The 18,517-nt window shown below is 40.1% G+C and overlaps 2 protein-coding genes across 2 annotated transcripts in view; both read right to left on the bottom strand.

Moving 5' to 3' along the window:
* Positions 1-6,803, bottom strand: part of syne3 (spectrin repeat containing, nuclear envelope family member 3) — a 38,211-nt gene extending 31,408 nt beyond the window's left edge. Inside the window, exons 1-4 of the mRNA XM_020641258.3 lie at positions 6,526-6,803; positions 3,330-3,487; positions 2,731-2,903; positions 1,942-2,251 (exon numbers count right to left, since the gene is read on the bottom strand). Of these exons, the coding sequence (XP_020496914.2) occupies positions 1,942-2,251; positions 2,731-2,903; positions 3,330-3,473 (627 nt within the window). The 5' untranslated portion in view covers positions 3,474-3,487; positions 6,526-6,803. The remainder of the gene's footprint in view (positions 1-1,941; positions 2,252-2,730; positions 2,904-3,329; positions 3,488-6,525) is intronic.
* Positions 6,804-9,678: 2,875 nt separating this feature from the next.
* The window catches only part of gabrr2a (gamma-aminobutyric acid type A receptor subunit rho2a), a 49,770-nt gene continuing 40,931 nt past the window's right edge, over positions 9,679-18,517 (bottom strand). The window contains exon 9 of the mRNA XM_020641270.3: positions 9,679-17,623. Coding sequence (XP_020496926.1) covers positions 17,291-17,623 — 333 coding nt within the window. The 3' untranslated portion in view covers positions 9,679-17,290. The remainder of the gene's footprint in view (positions 17,624-18,517) is intronic.

Genomic DNA, 18,517 nt, shown 5'->3' with positions numbered 1-18,517 from the left:
TTTTATTTTTAGATTTGCTTAGTGATGACATGTTCCTGCCTGTGAAAGTTTTTTTCTGGTAAAGGAGATGGAGTATCTCTATGGGACCTTTCTATAAAAATCAAGACTAAATAAGAAAACATTTTCCTTGATCTTAACCCACAAAGTGTCCTAATGTGAAGGTGTTTTTATATATATGTTTGCACGTGTGGAAGCACAATTTAAGTTTCCACTTCACGGCTCCGAGATTTCACAAATGCGATTGTTTTTTTGAGTTCAGAGAAGCCGTTTCTTCTTCCTCTAGCAAATTCTCTTTTGTTTTACTCTGAAGGATTAACGTTTTTTCATTTCATGCTTCAATTTCACTTTCTGTTCATAACAAGAATTACAATTCTTCTGTCTAAAAACTACTGCGCTGGTGTCCTCGCATGCCTTCATACATACTGTATCCTCTTAAACAGTTGCCAACACCAAAAAAAAGTTGAACACATTACACCTGTCCTTGAATCACCTCACTTCCTTCTTGTGTGTCAAAAGATAGATTTTAAATTCCTCTTGTCTGACTCAGGAGGACTAAATGTTTTTAGACCTCATCTGATTTATTGGTTCGCTATGAAGCATCCAGACCCCTCAGGTGATCAGTAACAACTTTCAATCAGTTTTTCTATAGCATCAAACAAGGTGAAGCAGCTTTTCTAACTGTAGAACAAGCTGCATGAATACTTGAGATCTGATAAAACTGTCAGTTCATTGAAATCATTAGTGTTTACTGCAGCCAGAAACAAGATTTAAAGGCACATAATGTCTTTAAATCGCTTTCTTTTTCAGCAAACTTTTCTTTTTATTGCCTTTTGAGTGCAATTTAATGTGCTCTTAATGTCTTTTGTAATGTATTTTATGCCCCTGTAAAGCACTTTAAATCGCTTTGTATCTGTAAGCTGCTTCATACCCTCCTTGCTCCTTGAACATATAAGCAGAGTTGGACACAAAGCTCTGTTGAAACTCTATCTCTGAAGTGTATACGAACCAAACACAGAAGGAAACTGACACTTCAGATCCTGCATGATGGAACTAAAGAGGAGTAAATAAACAACTTACACATATCTGAGCTTGAAAACCCAAACAGCAAGCACACTGTTTAGTGGTATCTGTTCTCAATCAACACTTACAACCTGCTTACAGAGGATGGCTGAGTCTGTTCTAGAAAGAATCTGCCCTCCACTGTGATTTGAATATATTTCACTGTGTTCTCTGGGATCCAACTCTGTTCAGCCCACAGCTATTCACAGCCTGCAGGTTAGGACCTCTTTCTATATCTCTGCCTCTCTAAGAACACACTACTTATAGAACGACTGCATGTCAGCAAAATCAGGCAGCAGCAGGGTAATGCAGAGACATACGTGTAGCTGTTCCTGGAAAATAAAAATAAATATCTTGATGCACTGCTTCCTCACCTCTTTATCTCTCTAGCTCGTTCACCAATCTCTCTCTCTCTCTTTCTGATGTTGAGCTCTGAAGGAGGGGCACACTTTGAATGGTGTGGTCTAATAAATCCCACACATTATACCTTAAAACAATAATAAAGATTATTGTGACGTGCAGTCTTACTCAGAAATCAGTAAAACCCAGTCTGGATGCAACATAGATTTCAGATGATATAAGGATACATTTCAGCTTCAATTTTCTTACTTAAAATCAACAGTAGCACTGTTGTGTTAATTTTAGCTGCTGTTTATAAATGTCATGACCCCAGCTGAATAAACCATATGACCTTTATTATGTATAACAGTTCTACAGGCTAGAAATATTTAGTTAAATATGTCAGCTCACCACTGGAAATAAAGAAGTTCAGGACTGTATGGTAACCTATGCAAGCACATCTCTCAGACACCCGCTGCCATGGCTCTGGGCATAAACATACCCTGTATGGTGGTTGAACAGTGCAGCAGAGTCTGACCTCACCTCAGCTCTGTCTCTGACATCGTTGTAGGCCTCCTGCAGCCTCTCCTGGGCCTGGGGCTCCACACTGGGGTCCTGGGTTCTGTTGTGCAGCGCGGCAGCCTCGTCCAGCAGCCGCTCCAGCAGTGCCGCCTGGCCGTGGATGTCGCTCGCCATCACTCTCTGCTGGTCCACCTGCCAGAGCTTCTCCTTCACCCCCAGCTGCAGCTCCACCCCGACGTCCAGACTGCGCTGCTGCTTCGTCAGCCACAGCTCAAACTCCTCGTAGGCCTTCAGGTACTCGCTCCAGTGCAGCCACACCCACTCAATCCGACTGGATGTGAGAGGAAACACGTGATGATGAGTTAAAGGAGCTGTATGTGTTAGGCTAAGAAAAATCTATAAACAGAATCTGCATGCTTTAACTTAGAGTTATATGGGTGAATTGTGTCATGAGGTAGGGTCAGGGCATGAAGAAATTTGGATATAATATTCTGAAAAAATGTGTTGATAACAAAAATAAACCTTGGACAGTTTTTACACAATAGTCCTAGTTAAACATGCCAACAGCAAGTCAGTCTGCAGTTTCAGTCTGTACACCAAAGAACCCGCCTGTCCCAACCACAAGCATTTGTTGAGCAAGTGCACTCCTACGAAGTGGATTCAGCCTCGAGAATATGAAGAAATAAAATGTAAAAAAAAAATAATAATTTAGCAATCGCTCAGATAGCTGCCTCCTTTACTGGAGGCTATCTATTCATATATTCTTTTTATTTGCTGCAGTTAGCTCTAAGTGAACTAACTGAACTCTACCTGTGACAGTGGATGATGTAGGTGCAGGTGTCCTCCCACAGGCTCTTCAGGTCTTTGAGTTTCACGTGGGTTTGATTTCTCAGCTCTTCGTCGTCGCTCTGCAAAAGGTTCTCCGCTGCCACCAGCGCCAAGTCCAACTTTACACGACCTTCATGCTCCGACTGATGGATTTTCTGCACATGCAGGAAAAGGCATCGGAGTTCATTTTAAAGGTAAACATGGGGGATTTGTGGATTGAATTTCAGATAAATAATAATCAAGACCGGAAACTTCTTGGAATCTATCATTAGCACTAATACCTCTCAAAGTTAGGACCATACAGAAAAGCGCTATATAAGCTGTATAAGTCCTTTACCATTTAACTTAAAAATACCCTTTAAAGAACATTAGATGAATATGTACCAAGTTCTGTGATTTGCTAATTTGTATTTATGCTAAAACTCAGTCAAAATTCAGTCACAAGAAAAGAGTCCTCAGAGGATCAGGATCCTGCTTAAAGACCAGAAACAGCAGCTGTCTCCTCTCTGGTGTCTGATGACAGAGGACGGATGTAGAAACGGGGATCAGAGGTGAAGTCAATGGTCAGTGTAATATCTGACCTCTGTCTCCCTGAGTCGGGCTTCAAGAGCATCAAGGGGCCCCTGGGTGTTGTCGTTGGTCTTCAGCCTCTCCTGGATGGCCCGCATCCAGGAGAGGGCCGCCTCCAGGCTCTCCATGAACTCCTGCTGCTCCTGCTGTGTCATGACCAGACCCGGGCCTGAAAGAAAAGCAGCAGGTAGACTCCGGGTCAGCGGAGAAATTTACATAAAAAAAGAAAATAACAATTCCAAATGTTAACAGAAAGCCTGTGATACAAATACCGGTAGTTAACATGTTGTTTAAAATACATGGAAGTGGGCAGTGTCTAACATTACCCTGATGCACCATGGGAAACGTGGGAGGTTTTTGTTCTCCTCATTGAAGAACATTTCTGTTACATCTCTATGTTCTCTATATGAGGGGCACTCTGTGCGATTAAGCGTGTTGCCGGCTGTTGAAAGCCCTTTACATTAGCATTATTAAGAATGCATGTGGGTTAGGATATCAACAGAAACATAGCACACTGACTATGACTAACAACTAGCTTTTGTTCAAAGGGGCATCTTTTCTTTCCATTTACACCAGTGATTAGCAGAAATCCAATGAAGCGTCTGTAATAATTACCACAGGTGCCTCCAAAAACATATAACACAAGATCCATGAGATTGTTACTTAAAGGCTGGCAAGATGAATCTCAGACATAGATATACACCTGATGTGGCACCTTTTAAACTTGCAAAAACTGAAAAACGCTTAAAAGCTGTAACTCACAGTTCCTTCCTATCAGCTGTTCTTCATTTTTTATACAACACCTGTGATTACCACCCATCTCTCCTGAATCCAAAATAAATCACTAATTAACCTATGATAGCTAGCTTCAGCTTCATGACTTCATCAAAATGATGTTAAAGCCTGGATGTTACACCCAGGGCTCTGTCTGAAAGGTCAAATGTGCGAGTGCTGAGTAAGAATGTTTTGCCTGTTTACATAAAATAATTGTATTAAGTGCAATAAATTCAGACTTTTCTGATGTTTTTATTGCGACTGCTCATGTTGCCATAACAATGAAATTGTGATTGGTTCAGCAGCCCCAGTGCATAAATATGCCAACACGTTATAAGCTCTCAGGACTTGTTTGCAGCCAGATGAATAAATGCAGCATTGTTTCTCCTGCTGGGCCTTACTGTGACTTTCTCAAGATTAACACATAGACTCCATCATGTGATGAGTCATAGATGATGAACACATACAGATAAAAATAAATGTGTTCGAAAAAGAGACATCACTGAGCGTGTTGGCAATAGGAGCTGTCCTGTTCACAGTTTTCATGACGTCTCTTTTGTGATTTTGTCCGACTGGGAACATGTTTTAGGTTCTTAGTTGAATTTTTAGATGCTGCAAAACATCTTATTTATAAATCAGTGATCTCAGGGTTCAGTTGGGGATTGCAGGGCAAAAGAGATCAAACTTGTTTCCAGCCTTTTCTCTAACCTACGCCCCTGAACTGCTCGTGAATCTCAACCATGTTGCATTTCATGACTCAGAGAAAGTGCTTTGTATTAACAGGTCACACATATAAATGCCTCAGTTAAATCAACACGGGGTTTCTCATGTGAAAGTGTGACGGTATGTATAATGATGAGTTTGAATAATATGTACCCTTTCTTGCTTTGTGCATATCAAGAATATATTGAAGGCAAAATTCCAGGACCATAAAACCACTGAATGTATGTATGATATTGTGAGCCATTGTGCAGGAGCTCAGCGTGCCCTCAGGAGATACAGCTGGGAGGAAAAACCTTGAGAGAACCAAACTGACGGAGGTAGTAAAAAAAGGAGGGGGTGTTCTTGGCACTGAAGGAGCACAAAGAGGCACACACATCGTTTCTTTGAGGGAAAATAAAACTCAGCCGGCATGGCCCGTTTTCTGAGTGACTCATTTCTCCCCACCACAACATTCCTTCTACCCCACATGTGATTGTTTTCGCTCAGGCTCTTGAATTCGGGTAAATTTAGAACTTTGTGTCCTCAGTGAACACAAACAAAAAACTCTTTATTTTTCTATAATCAAGACGAAAATGTGTTAGAAATGCTCGACTGGATTTTTATTAAATTTGCATTTAATCTGATGTCCGAATGTGCTGGACGACATCTTCAATGCTTGTTTTGTGCTTTTATTAATGTGTTTCAATCCTAACAATATCATTTTTTGTATCTATTGACTGTAACAAAGCACAGGCTGATTCACTTTTTCTGGACCCCACAATGAAAAGACAAAGTAAACACAAGTATTATTTATTTACAGGCTACAATGCACAATGCAACATATTAATATAGATGTGCTCCTGCAGCATTTATAAGGGATGGAAACGATTCGATTTTAAATCGGAATTAGGTTGACGCAATTTATTTATCGGATATCAGACAGACTGACAGACTTTTTTAATCGTGCAGCTATAGTATCGGTATATGTATCTGGATCTGATCTGAACTGAAAAAAAGTGTGTCAGTGGATCTCTAGTACTTTCACCCAATACATGCTTTAATTGGAGTTATTTCCATAAAATCATACAGCTGTTTTGACAAGTTTGGTTCCCTTCAGGTTACATTTTGGAAGCTCCTCATTTACTCTCCTGATTTTTTTTTTTAATAATACTACTTTACCATAATGTCTTTCATCTTTCGCTTTTCCATTCATCACAGATATTTATAACTAGGCGGTCTGGCTCATTAATAAGGCAACCCTTAAGCCCCGCCCCCTCAGTCTGACAGCTCGTGCGCTAAACTCGTTTTCATTAATCCTTTTCACTCGCACGTGCAAACGGCTGAAAGATTCGATCACTGCGTTGCCATGCTAACGACTGTTGCCATGCTAACGACTGTAACCCTGCTCATCTTTGATTCAAGGTCGCTTTTTAATGATTTTTTAACACAAAGTTTACACATGACTTCAGTGTATGTAGAGCTAACTTCGAGGTAAGAGAATAAACGGTTTACGGTAAACCCCCGGGCCGTAAAACAAGACTAACTAATACTTCTGTAGACTCAGATCTCGGCAGCTCATTATAGTACAGTAATCTAATGCAGAGCGGCTGTAAGCACCACAGTGCAGTTTCCGTGTTTTTAGCTAAAGCTAGGCCTATTATCCTTTACATAGCAGAGCAACGGAGGACTTCAACTGTTCAAAAAGGTCTCCAGAGGAATAAAAGCACTTACAGCTCTGTGTTCATCAGGTGTTTGTGTCTCTCTGCTGAATGAACGCTGTCCTACACTTGTGTTGTGAACAGAGAAGTTATGGCAGCAGGCAGGAAGTTGAGCTGAGGCCGAAGGGGGCGGGGCCCAACCCAACTGACAGAACTGTCGTGCTGCATTCACTGACACCACGTAAACTACATAACTTACCGACAAGCCAGCATGGAAGCAACTCATCAAAAATACCAAAAGTACAGCAATACAAAATGGAAAGGGGACACTGCATTCAATTATTACATGGACTGAAGGAGAGGAAAGCAGAGAAAATATTGGACATTTGTTATAACGTAGATATGTTACTTTCATTTTGTTTTTTTTCCACACCTGATGTAAATATAAAGTTGTAGATTTGTATATCGTAGCCTATAGTTTATGTCTTTCTTTTTGCTTTGTTAATATGCATGTTTGCATCATGTTATCTCAATAAAATAACAATTAAAAAAACATTGAAGCAATACAGAATCAGCTTTATTGTCCAGGTATGCTCACACTTGAGGAATTTGACTTCGATTGACTGTGCTCCCTATGAACAAAATTATAACATTACATTTTGAACAAATGTAGGGCCTACAAAAACGAATATATTCAGGCCTATTTTCATTTAATTTAATTTTGCATACTTTATTAATCCCTGAGGGAAATTCATGAGACAATAGTGCAGAGGTGAGCCGTGCAAAATATGCTGAAACAAATATTCTAATAAATTAATTAGGTAACAGATTGGTTCATTTAAATTAGGTTGTTTTTTACAGTGTTTACATGAAGGCAGTGTGCATAGGTTTGATGTCAGATGCGAAGGATAACAGTATTTAATCCTATACATGATTAAGTGAGTGACCATAAAATTATGTTAAATAATCATATTTACATTCACAGTGGGTGTTTTTTACAGGGATTTTTCTCAGAGTGACAGCTTGGGCAAAGAAACTGATCTTGTGTCTATTCGTTATGGCGTACAGTGATCAATGATCAGTAACGCCTGCCTGAGGGAAGGTCTTTGAACAGTTTGTGTCCGAGCTGTGAGGGTTCTGCAGTAATGTTACCTGACTGTTTCCTGACCCTGGACCAAAGCTCGTTTAGTACCTACAAAATGAAACTGTACTTTTCTTGTTTTCCAACAAGTTATTTTGTTATTACCTGTTTTGAAAGTAATCCTAGACTGCTGGATCTATTCCCAAGAAGTTTTTCCTTTAAAGACACACCAGCTTACTAAAGAAACTTAAGTTAAAAGGTGTGGCTCAAAAAAAAAAGAAAGATAAGATGGTTCAGTCAGTTGTGATTGTAGCCTATTTATTGCTTTTTAACCATCATAAATCCAAACTGATATGAAGAACTATCTGATAACGAGAACACTGTCTTTGCACTACAGTGTCTCTTTGTGAGTTAACAAAGGCCTTCATTGAGTTTATCAGGAGTATGCCTAACGGCTGTTTCAGTTTTCCTTTTTTAACTTGTTCAGTTTTTCAGCATGTCGAAAGGTTCAATTCTAACCACTCATGCTAACTTTCCACTCAGAGTATCTCAGTGTTTCCAGGAGTACTTGAACACATCAGCAGACCAGATTTGAACCAGAAGAAAAAACGAATCCAGGGCAGCTGCTGAACCACAGCTGCACACGCTCTGATTCAAACCAGGAGGGCGTGTCCTGAAGTGTGTTCCTATTGGAGGAAAAACATCAACTGTTCATATTGAGTTTGTTTGTATTAATTCTATCAGAACTAATCCTGAACAATTGAGTGAAAAATAACTTTAAGTAGGCCTAACTGTATCACCTTTGAAAACATGCTACTAAAATCTGATAGGCACACAAAAAAAAGAATGACTGTATTGTTCGTTTTTGTTGTTTTCTCTTGCATTTTCTCCTTTTCTCAAGACTACCAAGTTCAGCAAGCTGCAAGGATTATAGTGAAAGGTATGTCTCTTTTTTTAGATGTCATGCAACCTAAAGTGTCTCAAGAGTCAAGAACAGCAGAAAAGCAGAAAGTCAACAGGAATGTATTTTCAAATCTTAACAAAAGTTGTACCGCCTTGCTGTCTCCCAGTGTGTTCCCCTTCCTTTTAGGTCCAATCCTCTTTTTCTTTTCTAGCGATGGAAATCACAAACAGACCTAACAGTACATTTATTCAACCTGCAGCGGGCGTGCAGCCAAACTGAAGGTTATGTGAGGTCAAGATGCAGCCATTCCTGCTGCATAAGGTTTATTCTATTGTTGATCATTACATTAAAGGTCACATATTCTCCTCCTCTTCAACCAGTTTAAATAAGTCTCAGAGCTCCACAAGACATGTCTGTGAAGGTTCTTGTTTTAAATCCACTCTGATCCTGTATTTGATCATGCCTATAAACCCCTCTATTTCAGCCCTGCTCAGAACAGGCTGTTTCTGTGTCTGTACCTTTAAATATGTAAATGAGCTGTGTCTGACCACGCCCCCTCTCTGGAAGGGCTCGGTTGTCTCAGGCTTTCTCGCTCCATGTCCTATTGTTTACAGTGAGAAGGCAGACTCAGAGGGCAGAACAAAAACCTAGCTGTGGGAGTGTCACCCACTTGGGGGAGGGGTTACTGCCCTTTGTGATGTCATGAAGGGAACATCTCCAAACGGCCTGTTTGAGCACACATTTTATGAACAGTGGAGCAGGCAATAGATGGAGAGGATGAACTCATCATTGGGGGGTTTGTAGACGGACTAGGGACACATATCAGTGTTATATGTGACCTTTGAGGTTTAAAATAATCTTGAAAGTTGAGTTACCTCTAGTTTTAGTTTTGTTTTTGGTATAGGCTGATATCTGCATGGGATCTGAGCAGGGATTTTGGATACATTTACAACAACATGCTGAACAATGTTCTTTGGTGAATGCTTTAGTTACATAAATGTGCTTTCACTTTATACATAAATTAATCCTCTGTGCTTTGAAATTGGGAACACTTTGAAACAGTGTTAGTCACTGTGCAATGTTCAATGTTATGTTTTGTAAACAGTGTTTGGTTCCTTTTTTGTTCTTTGTGCTTTCTTTTGTTTTCTTCGAGGTGATGACAGCTTTTGGCACTCAGTGTTTGAAAGAGGGACTCTGAAAGTGTATCTACACAAAGACACTGTGGGGGAGAAAAGTAGAAAAGAAAAAATCAGACTCCAATTGAACAACTAGTTTAATCATTAAGCTGAAAGATCACATGTTTCTTTAAAACACCGTGCCAGACCGGGTTCATGTAAAGCCTCTCTCATGTTTGACAAAACAATTTAACAAAAGATCAGAAATGTCAAATTCATTATCAAAATTATACAAAATGATGCACTCAGTCTACTTAAAATCACATCGAATGTCAGTGATGGAGGCCTGATAATCAGAGATAATGTTCAGAAATAAGCAGAAATTACATTTATGATTAGGGTTTGTTCAGGTATGGGGACGTGGAGCTGCACACCCAAAACAAAACGAGGAGTCAGAATCAGAGGTTTCTTCTATTTTCTGCATTTCTTTGTCCAAATGAACAACTAAATGTCAGTCTATGGCGTTCATGCTTGTCAAGAAACATGCTTATCCTTTTTTATTATGATTTTTGGTCATTCTCTGAAAGACCTTGTCAGTTGTCCGTTTTTTTAATCAGTGAAATGATCACAGCAAGACGGTTGATTTACAAATCCTTGGAAATCGAGCAACTTCTACTATTTTGCATTTAGCTCGCCCACAAAGCAGCACTTCTTTCGAGGCTGGTGCCTTCAGGTTTTACATATTAATGGGATCTTTCCTCGGATTCACATCGACGGTGCAGAGATTCTGTCAGATGCTCCTCTTTGTCATAACTTAAAGCAGCATCACACTTTGTCAGCGTTCATCTCGGGGGCACGATGGTTCTGCCTCGGTGGCTCTAAAAGCGATGACTAGATGACTTCTGCACTCGCAGGACAATTATGCAGGTTTGTCTTTCCTCCTGCAGAGTAACAAAGTGCTGTGCGTGGCATTCTTTAGACAAATAGTACGTCAGTCATATCTCTTTGTGCTGTCTGCTTTCACCTATTAGGACTCTATAACCTGCCATTATGTGAAGTTTAAAGAATCTTTATACCAACCTTAAAAACAACATGGAGACATTTTAAGGAGTCCAGGGGTTGGATTAATGTGAAGCCACCTGTTAAATCCAGCCCACAGTTTAAGGCTGCAAATTTTACAATTAAGTTCAAGATGTTTGGAAACCAGCTGCAACTGTATAGCAGTTAGCATCCATCCATTATCTATGAATGGGGGGAACATGCAAACTCCACACAGGGAGACTCCTGTCAGACGGGGATTCAAACCAGGAACCTCCTCGCTGTGAGGCAACAGCACCCTAATGCAGCCTTCAAAATGACATGCGAGGTAGAATGAGTGATTCTGTGAATGGAGTCTGGGGGCTTTGAGAGGAGTGATGCAGCTGTTTTTGTTTACTTGAAGGTGCGGTAACACACCTGTCGTATCGTACTGAGTCTGTTTCCCAACTCCGTCACATATTTGATATGTACAGCTGGAGAGATAGTCTCTTTACTCAGAGAACCATGGTTACATATAATAACGTTCGTTTCAGCATCTAGTTGCTGTATATGCTTCATGTAGAGACATTTTTTAAAGGTTTCTTTTTTTTTTACTGTCTACCTTTGTTTAGAGAGAGGACAGTGGATAGAGACAGAAATCGGAAAGAGAGAGTTGGGAATGACAGGCGGGAAGGAGCCACAGGTCGGATTTGAACCCGGGCCGTCCGCCTGGAGGACCGCAGCCTCCGCACGTGGGGGCTTGTGCACTAACCACTGCTCTACCGGCGCCCCCATGGAGAGCCTTTTTAAGAATAAGTCTTCCACAGCTGATCATAAAGAACACTTGAGTTTTATTTATTACAGCTTGGGTTCACAGTCTTAGTTACATTAAAGTACTCAATCATGTTCATCCAAGAGCCTTTATTTTTCTTTCTTTGCCGTTACTCACGTTTGCTTACAGTGATACCACCAAATCTCCACACCACAACACGCTTCATGTTTAATGGAAATAGCTTCCAAAAAAAAAAAAAAAGGAACCAGTACTTTAAATTTGCATACTTCCAAAGAGTGTGGACATCAAACATCATTAATCAAATCATCAATCACATTTTCGGGCCAACAGTGTTCAAATAATGAAAACCTGTCAAACTGTTCTGTTTGTATAAATCATTGTTTAGTTGATCTATAAATGGCGACACACACACATACAAAATAAATAGATTTTTTAAAAAGCGTATAAATACTTTACATCGTCACAATACATTCTTTAGCACAGCCATCCTGTGTGCTTCAAATGTCTCTGATTCAAAGGAAAAACATCTATATTATATATTAGATATATTTTAGAGCTTTGGGGCTAAAACTAGGAAGCCCTCTGAGGACATTCACCCTGAGGCCCCGTGTCCACCACGCGTTTTTTTTTTTTCAATTGGTTTCAATGAGGAGTGAGCGTTCACAGCAGCAGGCGGATGCTGGGAGAAAAAGGGGAGCGCCCAACATCTTTTTTCCGAGCGCTCCTCTGCTTTCTTTATGTGGCCGTTCTGAGCACTTGAGTTGAAACTCTTTCAGTTTTACTGTAAAACATACAGTAGAAAAGTGATGTCATACAGCGGCCGTTGTCCACAGACGGTTGTCATAGAGATAGAACGGACATGCAGCGCTTTTCTGCCTGGAAAAAAACACCAGGTGGACATGGCGCCTTACATTTTATTTTAGTACATTTTTCTATTTTAATAGTTTCTTGTCGTTTTCTCGAGACCTTGACTCGTTATCTTGGGATAACCACACTGGTTTTACCATGATAACTGGTTAAATTCAGTCTCTTGCTCCAAATGTCAATAAATTAAGTCGTTATCAGTGGGAAGCTTGTGTTGTTATCTCGAGATAACAACGTTAATACGTTGAGAAAAACAGAGCGAAATAAAATGGTTGGATTTATGACCGCTCAGGGCTTCCGTAGAAAAGAACTGTAAATGTGAGTTGGCTTCAGATATTTGTTTTTGTTTTTTCCTTATTACACACAGATAAATTACCCCAGATAATAAACGGTACTTTACAATTTACAGGAATAGTTTCACATTTGTACCTCCATATGAGAAAATCAAGATGTAATGTATGTGCTTCAGATGGATATCATTTTTTTGTCACTTTAGTGCATTGGCCCTGAGGTGCAAAACACAAACATGTGTACACAGGTTGAGCACGACATCTGGGCTACACCCTTCACCCTGCAGGGGGGGGGGAAGTCAGAGTGTGTGGAAAATGGACTTTTCTTCACGCTACATCAGAAAATAAATACTGAGAGAGCATGGCTCTTAAGAACCCAGAGGATGACATGAGCTGGTTTCCTTTTCATCCTCTAAAGCTGATTTAACTTATTTTCATATTTTTGTGCTCTTAAGATCAATGGCAGTACTTCGCTAAAGGGAATACATGAATACACAGTGTGGCAGTGAATCAAACTTCAAATAAAGAAAACATCCTGACTGAACTTGGAACAGAAACGGATCTTTCTCTCTCTCGAGGACCAAACATTTCATAACACCAACGAATACTCAAAATTGTCGCAGGCTTTCATCAGAGGACGACCGGCTCGGTCACCGTTTTGTTTAGTCATTCAGCCGGAGAAAGAAAAATGAACAACTTTAAACAACTTTAAATGTCTGTTGGTGGAAACCATAGACTGTATAAAAGAAGGACGGCATGACTGCTCTCCAACATTGAAGTCAAAACATTTGGAGCTCCCCCTACTGACAGCTGCAGTGTAGGTCATAGGCCCCGCCTCCTCTAAGTTAACAGATGGGACATGACTCAAACTATAAAATCAAATAAATATTTTCTCTGATTGTTTCTTTATATTTATGTTAGTTCTTATGATGCTGATTTATGTCCAATGTCTGCAAAGTTTACCTTTTCATAGGAATAGGGTGGGTATAACACATTGACTGACAGCTCTGCTGACCAATGAGGCTCCTGCAGCACTGTGTCAGAGTAAAGAAGGAACCATGAGAGGAAACATAACATGCACTAACCAAAGAGTCATTGAACTCTCTTAGCATGAGTGCCTGCTCCCGTTTACGGATTTGATGGATCTGTGACGCCTTATCGGTAAGTCAAAAGTGTGTTTTGGTTAGAGGAAGGGGCAGGACATCAATACTGCAGCTTCATCAGCTGATCCCATACTGCTCCAACTCTGGAACCACATGAGCAGTATGTTTGCTCCTGTCATAGGGGGTATTCAGGTTTAATTTTTTAAGACATTTTTGTGCTGAGGCTTTTTGTACATGCCATCACAATGTGTGCTTTTAAGTGAGTGGGGTTATTTTCCTCTTACAGCGTGCTCTCTCAATTTGAAAGCATCACTCACTATTTCACATTCACCTCCTTGCCCTCACCGTCACTTAAACATTCCCTCCTCAGAGTTGATTTTCTGTGCTTGTGCGCAAACTGTCTGCTTACACTGACTTCCTTTGCTCCAGCGTCAGCCCGTTTTGCTGCAGAAGGAGAAGGAATAAAATGGTAGTGCAGAAATTCAGTGCAAAAAAACCCCAATGTATCTGAGAGAAAGTGCAAGCCTAACGTTTGAATACAAATGGAGCAAATTGTAGTGCAAGCAGGAGCTGTTTGAGAGATCTTTAGATTTGGAACCATTTAAACTTTGAATTGACAGCTTTACATTATATGTACTCACAGTTTATATCTTTTCTGTTCTGGTTACTTCTGGGATGCATGTTTGATTTTTGAGCAATGGAGAGAGAGCAGGATATGTGTTTTTTTGTGTGGCTGAAATGGAAAAATATGTAAATATGAAAGTGGGGCAAAGTGTAATGCAAAGAGGCTTAGTGAATAAATTACCACGTACATGAAGCTTGCAAACGTCCACTGAAGCTTCAAATCCTCCGAGGAAATAAAGAATAGCAGCAGAACAAACAACAGGTTCACACAGAGACTTAAGAAACGGCCTCTTAAAATCACATTTTTGACACATTTGACGAGAGTTGCTTCAATAATTTCATCTTATTCAACCAACTGTAATATAGTTGAATGAAACCTCACTGTAGAATATGAACCTTAAACTGTTTAGCTTTAATATTCAACATGGAAAGATGTGCAATAAATCAATTTTTCTTCACAGTTTACTGTATTTGGGGGATTTCGCTAAAATATGTGCTCCACTCAATAGTGGCCTTACAAATATCCATGCTGAGAGAAGGAACTTAGGGATGACATCCTCTCTGACAGGCCATGACGTATAACATGCCTGATGTACTCAGATGCATTAAAGTCATCAGAAGAAAACAGTTTGAATCCACACTGTGGTGGGGCTCTGAGGACGGTTCAGGGATGTTACTTTGGTTCAGACTTGATGGATTATCATAACATTTTCTGCAGACATTTATTTTGTCCAAAAGGTTCATTGGCTTCAGCACCCCCGTGAGGTCGATGATTTTGGTTTTGATTGAAATATCTGGGGATAGATTATCATAAAATTTGGTTAATGGTGTTTTTTGTCCTCAAACTTCATCTTGTGCCAGCAGAAGGTTGACATTTTTATTTGCTTTTGCAAAATGTCTCAGTTGAGTAAATGTTAATTTACCATCTCTACAAACACTGATTAGATTGCCTTAAACTTTGGAACAGAATTGTAATTGAATGTACTTTGGTGATTCAGAGTTTTCCTTCAGTGCAAAGATTTCATTTTCCCACTTCATGACCAGACACTTGTAAAAGTTAGTCCCCATCAGTCCTAACTGTGCTGGTAAATGTTTGCATGTTAAACTAAGATTGTAATCATGATAATCACGAAGTGCTTAACATAGTTAGCCTGTTAACAAGCTGACTGTAGCATTTAACTCAATGTATTACAGAGCTGCTAAATGGCTGTGGAACTTCAAGTGTGTTCAGACCCAAAGCGGAACAAATTTGTTGCATGACGCTTTTAGATATAGTCACTGCAAAAAGGCAGATAAACAGCAATTTGCACAGGTAATGCAAATGAGGCAAAACTATGAGATTAGTTGAGTTACATTTTCCCAGGCTGAGGGATAAACTCCTGTTTGGTTGTGTTACTAAAGCATTTTAGCTTTGACGTTCACCACACACCAGATAAGGGTCTAAACGCCACTTAAAAATAGTCTGCGTGTGAGCATGAATCTTTACTTTATGATGTAGTTGTTTGGAGAGATGGACAGGCGCTTCACAGCTACAACAGAACTCTGGAAGTTGGTGTCCATCAGAGAAATCCTGGTACTGATCCTAGCTAACAGGTCATCAAACTGGGACCTGGTACTGATCCGAGCTAACAGGTCATCAAACTGGGACCTGGTACTGATCCTAGCTAACATGTTATCAAACTGGAAACAGCAGGAAAGTTCATCCAGACACAGTTCATGGAGGAGGAGGGAGATGGACCCAGCTCTGTCAAATTCCAGATGTTGTTATGAAACAAGATACGACCACAAACAATATGAAAAATCTACACTGCCTGAGTGACGTCACCCCTTGGTTTCTAAAGAGGCGTTATGAAGCTGAACGATAGCAGTCGCCATATTGGAAGTGCTGACTGCCATACCTGATCCATCTAGAAACAGACAAAGAGATGTAGCTCAGGGAGGCCTTCAGCCTCCTGGCAAACAACTACAACTCACCCACTTGTCAATCAATTCAGCCATGGCCCTAATTATGCACATTTATGCAAAACATTTAGCTCTAATATAATTAAAAAGAATTAGTTATGTAATAAATCATCCCATCCTGTGCAATGTGTACCATTAAAACAATGAGCTCTAATGCCAGATTTTTCTCAGGTCTCATGTCTATTTCTGCCGTAAAATGGGACCTAATGAGTATTCTTTGGCTTTTGCAGCCAGCCTGAGGTGCTGAGGACGCTTGAGGTACTGCAGTTTTTTGCACTTCCACAACGGCTTCATCTTTCAACACCAACGGCTGCAGCCTGGTTTTGACACAGTTGGGATTTTTATAGCATCTTGAAAGCCAAAAATTCTGGGTGTTGCGTTGGACTTAACCAAATAATTAATCTGTTGTCATATTCATGCTGATAATGCAATACAAACATCTTCTTGGCTTTGGTCTGAACACAGCTTAAACCATGAAATTTGGTCTCATAAAATATGGTCCATGATATAATCTTTAGATTAAGCAAATTAAATGATCACTATTTATAAATTATGGTAGATAATTAGGCTTAGACTGATGGTGATACTAATCTGTACTTTTACTACAATAAATTTAAAGACAGGCCAACTTAGTAGCTCACAGAAAAATGCACTCTAAGCAAACCTTATCCTTAGTTAACAGTGTTTTGATTCCAATATCAAGAAATCGTTGTTTCCCTCCAAACTGTTCGTTTCAAGAAAAAATAGCTTTCCAGCAGCAGTGGGTGAAGCCATAAAACACTGAGATAACAAGCCTCAGTAGTTGAAATAAACCTTTCAAGTGAATTCTGTTGAGTTTGAATTAGGTACGCTAAGGAACATTCAAAGTGCTGCATGAGGAAAAAACAAAAGAGCTCCTATAAATCCTGAAAGTCTCAGAGCTGAATCCTTGCAGAGCTTTTCTGTCCAAGGTCTTAAACCCAATGATATATCGTCTCTAGACACACAGCACGCTCTTTATAAGTCCAGAAGTGTCCCGCAATGATGCAGCATAAAAACAGACAGAGTATTAATCTCTCTGGCCACAGTCCTGACGCCGTTTGTCTTCAGCAGTAGACCGACCAGTAGATCAGGTTGAAGAAGATGTACGAACCAGGAAAAAACATCCGAGAGTATTTGTCAATAGCGTGTGTGTTCTGGATGATGTTGAGGGCACGAATGCTCTTCTTCTTCTTGGTGTTGGTGGACTCACTGCTCACTGACAAGTGGACCACCATGTGTTCAGGTTTCTCAGGAACCTCGTGGAGCTCCTCCTGCTCCTCCTCGGGCAGCGGCTCCTGGGTGTATCCTGCCAGGCTGTTGGTGTCGGCCTCGCTGTATGTACCATCCAACATGGTCATGGTTCTCGTTTGGGACATACCACAGGTGCAGGGCAGGGACTGTCAGGGAGAAAATACAGTTGAAAAAATAAAATCAAGAATACAACGCATTGAAAAGCCTTGTTCTGTTCTTCCCCCAAAAAATCATCTATAACTTTACAGCCACTCTCACCCTACTGGACCACACTCTGTCCAGTAGTCCAGTGAATTCTCAGAGTTACCCTTTAGATTAAACCAAATTTATGAATATTTTTCTTCTATTTTAGATTCTGCCAAACGGAAAGTGTGATATCATCAGCATACGGTACTATTCCAGTCTGACGGTATTGGTAGAGACATAAACTACACTAAAAGGAGACTGAATTAACAGATATTTTCTCTTTGAAAAACACTTGGTGTTACCTTGCCGAACAGCAAAGACGTCCTCGGGTTGGAAAGATGGAGCTCAATTAATCTTTTTGTGAACAGCTAATAGTCCAACCAATATATATCTTTTCAGGAAGAAGATATGAGTACAGAACAGTTTTAGCAGAACCAGCAGGGGTTGACTTTTGTAGATCCAACCCTAACCTTGGAACAGTTATTGAAAATAACTAAAAGTTAAAACAGGAAAATGTTGGGGCTGAGATGGCCTAATGGTTCAAGTCCAACCTGCGGCGCTCCTTTACCGCATGTCACCCTCCACTTCCTGTCCATGATTTCCTACTCTATCTACTGTCCTATTCAATTTAATGCATACCCCCCCCCCCAAGGCAAATATTCCCTGCATGTTTTATCAATTTCATTACTAACGTGATGATTTTTCCAACCATGTTTACCATAAACAGACAGCAATACTGTATACCATGATTGGGCACGTAGTAGACAATGTGTATGTGTGTGTGAGCCCTGTGTGATTGCTGATGTTTGTTGCTCACTTTTTTTTTTTCGTTGAAAATTGTGATAGTTTGGAAT

Source organism: Labrus bergylta, chromosome 18, assembly GCF_963930695.1.
Source record: "Labrus bergylta chromosome 18, fLabBer1.1, whole genome shotgun sequence".
In the NCBI taxonomy this organism is placed as follows: domain Eukaryota; kingdom Metazoa; phylum Chordata; class Actinopteri; order Labriformes; family Labridae; genus Labrus; species Labrus bergylta.
The sequence above is the reverse complement of the archived record's forward strand: the minus strand, read 5'-3'. Positions and strand labels throughout refer to the sequence as shown.